The sequence below is a fragment of the Clarias gariepinus genome, chromosome 17 (genome assembly GCF_024256425.1).
Source record: "Clarias gariepinus isolate MV-2021 ecotype Netherlands chromosome 17, CGAR_prim_01v2, whole genome shotgun sequence".
Lineage (NCBI taxonomy): Eukaryota > Metazoa > Chordata > Actinopteri > Siluriformes > Clariidae > Clarias > Clarias gariepinus.
In genome coordinates, this window is record NC_071116.1 from 8,720,105 (window position 1) to 8,732,333 (window position 12,229).

Consider the following 12,229-nt stretch of genomic DNA (forward strand, 5'->3'; position numbering starts at 1 on the left):
CTTGTAAACAGCATAGTGCTTTACTATTAAGAACAAAGCAGTTTAGAACTGGCGCGATTGCCTTGTCAGTTTCCTCCAGAGCTGCATATGCAACCATTTAGCCAGAACTTTCACATCCAAAAAAGAGTCATGTAACATTTAGTTTGGGGGATTATTTCCTGGATATGTCTATTTATATTCTTGTGCTGGTTACTCATTATAGTCTAACACCGCACTAGCCGTTCAGGAGTGCACTTAGTCACTGGCTATGGATGTACTGTAGGTAAAAACCTTTAATCCGGTTGAGCTGTTTGAGGGCTTAACCTTTTTATCTCTACACCACACTGGGGTCTATTGTGCATCAATGTAATGTCTTAGGAAAGACCTGAGAGTACTATATTATTACTGTGTGCTTTTACATGTTGTTAGGAAATGATGGTTTTACACAAGTGTATAACATCTTAGCCTGTGTATTTCCTGAGGTAAACTTGTCTTACACCATGCTTCGATTGCAGCGAGAAAGCAGATTGATTCGGAATCGACCCAAGTGCAACAAGGGAACTAAACATTCTGTGTATTTTCGCTTGTGAGAATATTTTTTCTGTAAATTAAAGCTGCTATATTGCACCAAAGGACAGAGCTGGAGATTTTGATTAGTTTAAGTATACCAAAATAAGTATAAAAAGAAATCAAAAGTATGAGCAAATGCTGCGATTAGAACTCAGCAATCAGAATATAATAAGTATCTGTTGAACCATCTTCAGTCAGGGTTAACAAGAAGAAAATGTCTTCCTTCTTTTATATGCTTTTTAACAGAACCAGAGAGGTGATGAGAAATTTTTAATAAGGTATGATGTTCCTTAAGGTAAGAAATTAATCAATTCAATGCCATAAATGTTTCTAATGGCCACGAATTCATTTATTAAGATCACAAGTTATGTTTCTCAGAATAGGATTTCTCACTCATTCCTGCTATAAAACTAGAGGCCACGTGTTACATTTCTACAACGTATTAAGTCCTGACCTCAAACTGCACAATTCATGTCCTCGACTTAAGGTAATAATTTGTCAACACAATCCAAGCGTATGGCCTCATAATATTATCTCACGGCCTCAATACATTTATTCACAACCAGAATTTTTTTTAAAACAACAACTATGTCACCTCAGCGGCTCTGGGTTTAAATGATAACAAGCATCAGCTTTTCAGACTTAAAGCTCTGTCCACTCACACACATGCATACACACATACACACACATCTCACCTCATGTATCTATGAGTTTCTCTTCATTGAAAACCAGTGAAGGAGCATTGTCAGCTAAGGGGAGCAAAAATGAAAGTTGATTTGCTGATCTGAGGAAGTGTTGAGTCAGTGACTGAGTTTGTGGCTAAAGGGGAGGGAGGCTGAGGCAGACCCGAAAAGCAACAGCCCAAGGCTGCATTTAGTGTGTCCAATACTTAATGAGATTAGGGTGAGAAAAGAGACGCTGGGTTGAACGAAGGCTGAAAGGGAGTGAGTTTTAGCTGAGGAGAACGGGGTAGGGAGAGGAAGAGAAAAGGAAGCAGCTGGCACGAGACGCAAAATCAGGCGCCGCTGATTGGAGCTTACGCTCATTGTGGTGAGAATGGACTGGCACAGGGAGCCTATGGGCAAATTTATTGCCTGCAGCTTCAGTGTGTACAAAGGCATGAAGAGAAAACACCTGCTTCGATCCTATAGGTACTGTGCTGTTTTGTACTACTTTTTATCGCTTTTATTGTTGTATTTTACAATGTTTAAGAAGATAATATGTACATATCTGACATTAACAAACTTTCCAGTTACAGGGAGGTAATGTTGTCAGATTTAGTGTCCAGTTCCACGTCTCTAAGCTCTCAGTAGCTTAAAGAGGTTAGCTAAGAGGTAAATAAGTCTCTCAGTTTATCCCTCTTCTTCCACTTGCCTGTAATTATAACAGCTCTTATATACAGTTGCAGTGTACACATTATTCTTATTGTAGTACCTTATATTATATATATATATATATATATATATATATATATATATATATATATATATATATATCACAGTCCAGTAGTATTTGTGCAGAAAGAGCACATGTGATGTTTGAGAGAGCACAACTAATCCAAAAAAAAAAGTTGTTAATTATGTTGCCAAATATACATAAAACAAATATTTAGCACTGCCTTGACTGCAATGCTGCTTCGGAAATGTTGAAATGTAATGTTCATTTTGAAAGAGGATGTTGCGTGTGGGTCACTATGGGTACAGCTTGGCTAGAAGCACATTTGACAACTACTGTAAACCCCAGTTCTCACGACATATTAGAGTTGTATGTGATCAACTCATAAGCATGCTGTTTTGCATGAATGTAAATCATACTGCATAAGATTTATTTGATTTGTCAAAATTACTCTTTACATAAGAGTGAGGATTTTTTCTGGTAGTGTCTCAATTGTGCAGTTTGTTTAAAGAACAAGTTGGAGCCATCTTTGGTGTAAGATGTTTTTCAGTCCACCAGTTTGTTATCTACATAGCAGGTTATCTACATAATCTAATGGTGAAAATTAACCATGTGAACTAAGCAAAGAGAGAGGAGGAGAGGATTGCCCTATTGCAAGAGATAACAGGAACTAACTTGTAGCATGCATGTTCTACAACATTAAATATAATCATAAGGTGTTAAGTATGTTCTGTTTCTCTTTAATAAGTTTTTTTTTTTTTAAAGAATTGCTGTCACAAAGGTCATGACTGAGGAGTCAGATTTGGTACGGTCTAGACTCGGCAATGTTATGTTGCAATAAAATGAAGTCAGCTGATTACCAGAATGTACTAAATAACCAAGTATGCCATCATTGCATTTTTTTCTATCCAGGACTCAAGTTGTGAAAGAGTGGTTCTCTGAGAATGACAAATTCATTTTCATTCAATTTAAATTGTATGAAATTGGACTTGCTGCCATAATCGATCCTAAAGACAGGCTAAATAAATATTAGTATTCTTTTCTTTTTTTCCTTTTTAAAGACCATACTGTGAGGTTTTTGTTTCTAAAGGTTGGTAAAGTGTTTTCTTGAGTATGTTCACTCTGAGATTTAGCATGCAGCACTCGTTGACTACAAGGTGAAATATATTTAGAAACCTCCAGCAGCTACACTTCATATTCAGTGCGACCCAGCTGGGACCCTGGTGTGTGGGAGTGAACTCTGAGTGTCAGCGATCACATGTCCTAAAGCTATGGCACACGCAGTACGTGCACTACGGATAAACATGTGCCGTCTGGTCATGTGACAAAAACACTGCTTTTCTTTTTAAATCCTTCACCCAGTCGACAAGAATAGAGAGAAATGATCTACGCTTCAGAATTTCTGAGGTATAATCTGGAAATCAGCTCTGTTTGGGATTGCTGAGGAAAATTGTAGTCTTCATTGTGTGTAGATCTCGGTCTGATTATCATGTTGACCGACATGATACTTGTCCAGATGATCTCTTGTGTTTGCAAGCTTTGGTGTGTTTGTCAACCCTTTTTCCTTGCCTTGCTGTGTAAACACTGCTTTTTAGTATACTAATGCTTGGTGGTGCGCGATATCTCCGACCTAAAATCCCGGCACACTAATTTAATCATGGCAAATCGAATTAAGAATCTTTACTATGCCATCCACATATGCACCAGCAAAACAGCTGCTGTGACTTTCCGCTATGTTTTGGAAGTGCCCTGCTATCAATAGACAGAACAAGCGCCAACATGGCAGCCATGATGAATGTGTGTCTCAACAGTTCCAGCCGTTTACTCCACATGCTTCTTTCTATGCAGCGATTCTCTGTGATGGCTCTCGACATGTCTACCCTAATCATGCATGTTATTTACTTTTTGAATTTTATAGCAGATGTTCTGCATACTGCTTAAAAAGCACGTGTAATTGTTGATGTGATCAGGTTTTCTATAAGGTTAGAATTGATTTATGGATTCTCCAGTGTTGGTGTTTAGTATCATTCAGAGATGACACAGGAAGGCTTTATTTTCTTATAACACTATTTTTATTTTTCCACTTAATGTAGCTTGAATTTAATTGTTTATTGTACAAAGTCAGCTAGCAATACATACAGGAGAGCCATTAGGCTTTAGTAAGTAAAACCATTTAAACCTCAATTGCTTTTATTTTATACCTTTCTCAACCTTTTATTATTTGTCTTCTATGTATAAAACCGCATGCAGTGTATATTAAGATGCACCCATGGCATCATATTTGTTCTAGAAAAACCAATGAAAGGCACGTTTAAATGCAATGCGTGTGTTTTTGTGTTTGCGTGTGTGTGTGTGTAGGGGGTTGCTGTCACTAGTTTAGCCTGAGGTCATTTAGCACTTAGATAAGACTTGAAAAGTTTAGAAGTGGAAGAAGAGCCTCTGACATTACTGGGTACTTCAATCATACTGTGCTTCTTTTTATTAGATCAGTTACGGTCTGCTGGACAGCTCTGCACACACACACACACACACACACACACTGACCTGAATTTGAGACAATAAAGAAATTGTGTAATGCTTTTCTTATATATATATATATATATATATATATATATATTTTTTTTTTTTTTTTTTTTTTTTTACACTGTTCCTCCTACTGTATGTTTTATCAGACATTTTAACAGTAAATGTAATATTCTGTTGAGCTTCCCGCTGTTCTACACAGACTTCAGGTTCTGCTGCTTGGTTCCCATTTTTTTACTTCTTTTCTGGCGCTCTCTTCCTCTGTGGTGTTGCGTGCGTTTGCCTTACATTCAACCCGGAGACGGTCACCGGTTGACGTCCTTACTCGCCAATGATGCTAAACATTCTCCATTCCCTAAAGCCACTCTGGCTCCCTTTCTGGGATACAGTGCACACACACACACAAACACTGCCCACAGGACAGCACCTCCCCTGCCTGTCCCTCCTCTTTCCTAGGCCACTTTACCCAGAGAAGAAAAGAGAAGAAGAGAGGAGAGACTGGAAACACAAGCCAGTGCTTACACGACCTGCAGTCAGTGAGCGAGAGAGTCAGAGAAAGATACAGGGAGGAAGAACTCAAGCAGACAGAGTGCGACAGCGCACACGTGTGGGTTTGTACGCAAACGAGGGAATAAGCACATGCTCCTGGGAGCATGCCGAGCGAGTAGAATACACTTAAGGAGTTGTGAAACGGAAAAGTGGCGAAGAGAAAAAAGTGTTTTCAACAATGAGCATTGTGATGAAACCACGCTCCCGATCCACCAGCTCTCTCAGGCACTCAGACGGCATATGGTAAAGTTCCTGTTTTTCTCTTTCTTTTCTGACTTACTTTTTATGAATGCCAGCTTCTCACAGTTGATAATGTGTGTAAAATGCTTGCGGGTAGGTTTTACACTGGTTTAACAAGACTATAAGTGTCTGATTCTGTTTCCTGCTTTAGCTGCGCTGTTGTGTATTTGTCCGTATCTTTCATCATTTCAAGAAGTGAGTCTCTTTTCCAAAGTTGGCCTTGGCTTGTCTCTCATTCAGGATAATCCTGTGCAGAGCCTGGAGTCGAGTTTCCTGCTGTAAGCCAGGAGGCAGCACACACTGACTGTTTACAATATCTCATTGTGTGTGGTGTATGTACACTGCAGGAACACAGAATTGCACAATCAAGATTGTTCAATATAAGTGATAATAAGATTATTGACTGCTTGATCACAATGTGATGGGGTTTGGATTCAGTTTTCGTGTTTGTTTTATGTTGTGCAAATACACAGCTGAAGTACTGAATCCAATTGGGATATAATGGCATGACAGTAGTTCGAGGAGATCACAGGGTGATATTAATGCACTTATTATCCTTCATGTAGTAACGGCTAACTCAGAGGAACTTGCATTAAAGGATGGAGGAGGACTTTGTCTTTTGTGGTATCTCAGTAACAAGTTGTGTTTGTTGTCTTTAACTCGCAGAGACCGAGAGAATAAAAAGAGAGGCTGGTGACAGTTGAAAGCTGTTAGAACACAAGTGTTAACAGGAACTGACATTGTCTTGTGAATGCTTCACAGCATGAGCCATAACAATAAACAGATAAAGCACACTACATGTTGTTTACATGTTTAATCAATAGAGACCGTTGTCTTTGTCAAACCACCATGGTATAAGTAGAATAATACAGTACATGTCATAATGCTTTATTATGCTTAATTTGGTAGCCTGCAGTTTCTGGAACTGTTAAACCCAAATTATGTCAGTATTTACCATTTATATCATGACTAAAAAAGGGAAGGCTGGTAGGGATGAAGGTGTGAAGTCTCTTATCAGCCGCTTCGCCCTCACCATGAATGCACTCTTATGGAGAGCAGATTCTAAAGCAGATGCTGTTTCGCGCTTCAGTGCGTTCTCATTCTGCACTGTTGGTATGCAATCAGCTCACAGCTTTGACCTGGATACATGTAAGTGTGGGGCGTCAGAGTCAAACACGTCATCACCGAAACAACCTCCCTCTGTTTTCTTTCCCCTGCCAGCTTCTCTTTCAGCTCCCGGGAAGCTCAACCTCCCCTCTTGCCAGAGATCTATCTGGGGACGACCTCTGCCAAAATGGGCCAAGGGCACCCTTCTTTCTCTTCTGTCTTTTCCTCTCTAACTCTTCTCATCATTGGCACCTAAGTGTCTGTCTGAGAGCCAGGGCCACTTGCAGCCCAATTAGCGAACCCCCAGTAGGAGCGAGAGGCCCCTGCAGTGCGTCAGTCACTCGCCTGGGCCCCTTCCTACTATGCTAAGCTTCCAAACTTAGCACGCTCTATACACCCGAGAGGAAACAGCACGGATGCTTCGTGATGTGGGTCACATGTGATGTTAAGGTTTGGGAATGATGTGTGATGAGGTATATTAAATGTCAAGGGAATAGAATTTCCGTCCATTTTCAATTTGATTGTATTTGCAAGTTGTGTTTAGCAATAAAAGCAGCTTCACAGAAATCTAGATTGTAAATTTAGATCCATAATGTGCAAGCTAGAGGGGACAGAATCAAGGGGGGAACTATACGAGGAACCCTGAGAGGACAGATGTCTTATGGGTGAAAATCTATATATTGAAATATAATTCATTACTCTTTCTGCCACAGTCCTGAAAGTGTTTATCATCACAGCAGGGGTTGCATTTACTGAATGCGGTACACTTTTTGGTTAGAAAATGCATCAGTATAGACTACATGACTTTTCCGGATTAATATAATTATTCAAGTGTAAGACACATGAAACAGGTTCAGCCTCTTGCTGTTGAATGGTTTGCTGTGAAACAATACGTTTGCTCTGCTTCCTTCTTCTCCATATATCTGCCCTGCAGAAGGTATCGTAATACACCACGCCACACAGTATTGTGCAGGGCTCAGATGACATGCACAGTCAGGGGTTCAAACACTTATGCAAAACTTATGCAATCACTAGCAAGCAACTGGGAGCCAGATTGAATCTGTCATTTTCAGTGATGAATTCAGCAATGAAATATATATAATGACATTCTGTGCTAATGATCTCCAGCAGCATTTTTGTTGCTAAATACATGCTTGAATACTTTTAATACTACAATCAGTATTAATGCTTAACCTTGCTGTTCTCTTTACTGCTTAGCATTATATTTCATATTGACCTGCGCCATGTCTTTTAAATTTATAGAAATGCATATTTACATTTTATTCCTCAGTACATAATGTAGCTTACTTTCATCTCAACTGTCCGTAACATAATCCTTACTAAAACAGACGCAGAGTAGACGGTCTCCAATGATTAGGGATTAGGGAAGACGCACTGCATTGAACAGGAGTCTGAATTGAACTGGATACCAATGGCTTTGTTTTTGGCTGACCTATGGGGTTGTAACTCTATAGCTGAGCATTTGTGTCGAAGGCCTCACAAGAGAGTATGTCAGGAGAGAGCTATTCGACATATCTCGGGCCTGCACTTGAAACAGATGAGTGGTCTATAGCTGGCAGAGAGAAGAGAAGGACCAGAGTTCAACGTTGTACCTGGCTTTAAAAGCCACTGGAATTTAGATACAGATACAAAGTGTTTTCTTCTTACTCTTATTATACACAGCAATTTGCAAATACTAAACACTGTTCCTCCCCCATAGAAGCCCATGTATATATCATTATTCCTTCTGGCCAATCAAAATGAAGAATTTAACAGTGCGCTGGTATAAAATGACTGAACTCATATACTCCAGGAAACGTTTTAAAGAATATAAAGAACATTGAGGTATTGTGGCATAGCTACAGACAATTGGTAATTGGTCTACAGCTTATATACCTAATTATACTTAAAATAGCAGCGGTGCAAAATTTCTAGCTGAATTACGCATTTGTACCAAGGTGAATTGCTTTAGCCTTTTTAGGAGAGGAATCTACAAGCATGTTTTTTACGCTAAGAGATTATGACTTGTCAGTGTCTGAATACTTTATCCAGAGCACCACATACATCTTTTTTGGCTCTACGTGTTCTTCTGGAAAATGTCCTCAGACAGAAAGTGTGTGTGTGTGTGTGTGTGTGTGTGTGTGTGTGTGTGTGTGTGTGTGTCTGGTTATCAGTCTTAAAAGAACGGGATGTCTTCAGCACTGGAGGCATGATATTTCCCTGAGCATTGGGTTACATTCGGAGGCGCAGCTTGTCAACAGGCAAGGCAGGAAACTGCTCTTCAGGGCCCCAGGCCAGTAGAGGGCTCCCAAAGGCTGACAAACTTTAAACTATAGCAATAGAAATGTACAAAGTTTGCAGCAATGATAGAAGACCTGACCTCCCTAAGGGGGCCCCACCTGACTGCCTTTGCGTATCCTTAGCATGATTCTGTTTGACAATGCAGGCCACTGAAGCAAAATGACATGAGAAAAGAAAGCAGGAAGGGGAAGCATATGATGATTAAATAGAACTGAATGATACCAGTCTATCCCTAACTATGAGGGAGAGACCCTGGAACAAATAATTTCAACTAGAAATTATTTTATTTGTTCATTTTTTCACATTTAAGATTAGATAACTTAGCTTTCCTAGTGTGTCAAGACACCTCTATCAGGTAACTAAATAATTTGTAAGATACTGTAATAACAATGAATTCAGGTTGGAATTTCCCTCTGCAAATCTTTGCCCATAGCAACAACAGACATTGCCATTGCATGTATAAAAGAATAACTTAAAAAAGCAATACTTAACAAAAAGCAAATGACAATAGTGTCAAGGTTCAAGGGTGAACACAAAACAGGTGAACACGATGGAACAAACAAACCCGAGAGCGGGTCAAGGATGGAGACTGTAATAGAAGACAAAATCTACTGCACAGTGTTCGCCACCACAGGAAGTGTGACACTGACTCTAATTTACTGTTATTTAAATATACACAGTATACATTTAGCCATCACTGGTTATGATAAAACCAAAACTCTGTTATTAATTCTAATCAAAATGTTTACATCAGAAAACAAGTCTAGTGTACAGTATTTTCATGTAAAACAGGCAGTAGAAGTATGAGAGGTCAGAGGGATCAACTACAATGCTGGTGACTCCCTGTATATGTTTGATTCTGATATTCTGTTTGTAATTATCTGTTTTTTCCCTGTCGCTTTATCTGCAGCTTTGACGTGGACAATGGCACGTCGTCAGGAAGAAGTCCCCTGGATCCCATGACCAGTCCAGGTTCAGGCCTCATCCTTCAGGCCAACTTTCCACACAGCCAGAGGAGGGAGTCCTTCCTCTACCGCTCAGACAGCGACTATGACCTGTCGCCCAAGTCCATGTCCCGCAACTCATCCATTGCCAGCGATATGTGAGTACTCAGGCACGGGGGGGCTAACACACACTTCCAGTTAGTGAGTGCAACATATCACCTAAAGCAATTGCTTTGTTCGCATCATGAGAACTAGGTATTTCCTAAAGTTACTGTAAATGCTTCCTTGAGAAGATTAGTATGCGTCTTTAATGTTTAGCTCTTGCATCATTCATGCACAGACAAAATGGAAGTATGAAAGAGGAATTTGGATTCATTCACATGTCTCCCCCATGGTACATGTGAACAGCATTTTAAGGCATTAAGAAATTCAGTTTTAATCTTTTCTATTTCTAAAATCTCACTTGTTTATGTTTGAGGTTTTCACCATTTGTATGACAGTCATGAAAAATTAATTAGAAGAGTCATCTTTAGATTGTATACAGAATATAAATGCCTTATGTTATTTACCTGAAATGTAGACTAATTTCAGTAACACTTGTGCTTCTAATCAGAGTAAGTGACGATTAAAGGATTGAAATGAAAATATGACCATAGCTTAAAATGACCATCTCTATTAGAATGATTCAGACCATACAGTGTGTGTGGTGTGTGTGTGCGCGCACCCTTATGTGTTTACTTGTGAGAACGTGTAAGCTGTGTGCCACAACTCAAAGTGTAATGCATGACAGATCACATGACTATGTCTCTCTGTTGTGTGTCTATGCTACACTCACATATACACACACAACACACATAAGCAAACGGAAGGGAGGTCACTTAACCATTGCCTATACATCTATTGGTGTATACAGTATCTCTTGCATTACTACTGCCACAGCCATTAGAGATGAATGATCAACCTTACTTCAAGATAATATTGGGACCTTAGTGAGATAATGTGGCCATTATGTGGCCAATAACTACAGGCCAAGTTCCCGTAATGTGCAAGTGCTCGCATATAGTTTATTGTGAGGTTTAGCCATTTGAGCAATTTTTGTGTGGAAATAGTTTTCAATGATGTTACCCCTAATCATTGGATCTTGGGTGAATATATGATCAATAATGTAATATGAACCTGTCTCAGATGTTCCGAACAATAAAGTATCTATCTATCTATCTATCTATCTATCTATCTATCTATCTATCTATATAATTTCTAGCATAGCAAAATGTATCACATCGTCAATAGAGATTATGATACAGTGTACAGGTCAACTTCTTGATAAAAACATAAAACTGTGAAAAATACTAGGGGCGTTCAAGTTAAACCAGAACTTGTGAAATTTTTCAGAAAACTGATTGACAGAAGACTTAAAGCACAATACAGTGATGAGACTCCTAATCCCAGCAAAACATTTAAATAAAAATTTAAATAATAAAAAAATGATTATATATATATATATATATATATATATTTATGTATATGTGTGTGTGTGTGTGCCTCTGATGGACCATATGCCACAGGTGAATCATGGTCCAATCCAGGCCCAATATCCCACACTGCAGTTGTTCCATCATCGACAGATAACTTGTCAGCAACCCACAGCAGAGACGCATCTGTCTGTGGGATTTGTAAACACAAACATTCACAGACTACTCCTGTAACACAGCTGGAAGTTATTGCCACATCCCCCGCATAGTTCTGACCACGCTCCAAGCCTTTAATGGCCACATGTTTGAGCCATTAAAGAAGTTCCTCAGAGGTCAGGGCTTCAGAAGTAGAGTCTCAGAAAACTTTCTACCTTGATGGTATCCAAGCACTAATGAAATCCTGGGATAAGTGCATTAGTGTAGCAGGGGATTATTAAGAGAAATAAAGGAGGTTCTACAGTCATATCTGTTTTGTCATACTGCACAATCAAAAGTCCCGGCTTGACTTGAACACCCTTAGTGTGACAATGTCTAAAAATAATCAAGTTATTTTTTTTAAAAGGAAAAAAGCATTATATAAAACATTAAGCATACATAAGTAAGATAAGAATGCGATAGTAATTTGTTCCTTCTCAGCTCGGATTATAAATCCCATTGTAAATGACATTTAATACAGTATGTGTTTCTGTATGATTCCACAAGTGTTCATCATGTCACTTAAGCAATGTCTGTCATAGTCAGTCTTACACACCACAAGCAAAATCACAAAGCTATACAAAGTCTGTCTGGTGTGCATATCTGTGTGTTTGTCTGTGGGTTACTGTGTGTTGGGTGCGTCCGAATGTGTGTGTGATTCACGACCTGTGTCCTTATCGATAGGAATAACCATCTGCAGAGGCCAGGCCTGGTGTCTCGGCGCTCTGAGCCGGTTATTAGTGGAACGTAAGTGCTGGCGCTCCCAAAATGAATGCTCGCCTACGAACTGCATCGGCTTGCTTCACTCTTAGACACGAGCATCATGGTCTCACATGCACCGAGAACCCCTGTCCTCTCTCCCTCCCTCACCTTTAATGCACAGAATGGCTACTAAATCACAGATAAGGCTCTTGCTATCATACAGAGGTGTTCTGAGCATTAAATGCATTAGAT

General features: G+C 39.4%; 1 protein-coding gene across 8 annotated transcripts in view; it reads left to right on the forward strand.

The window, feature by feature from the left end:
• Positions 1–12,229, forward strand: part of LOC128545545 (cAMP-specific 3',5'-cyclic phosphodiesterase 4D-like) — a 184,541-nt gene that overhangs the window by 148,538 nt on the left and 23,774 nt on the right. For 2 of the 8 annotated variants that reach the window (XM_053515922.1, XM_053515925.1), the window contains 2 exons: positions 9,575–9,766; positions 11,960–12,022. In XM_053515922.1, the coding sequence (XP_053371897.1) occupies positions 9,575–9,766; positions 11,960–12,022 (255 nt within the window). Of the gene's footprint in view, positions 1–1,427; positions 1,701–3,329; positions 3,352–4,972; positions 5,260–9,574; positions 9,767–11,959; positions 12,023–12,229 lie in introns of those variants that run through there. The other 6 variants (XM_053515923.1, XM_053515927.1, XM_053515924.1 and 3 more) reach the window with 5 other exon arrangements.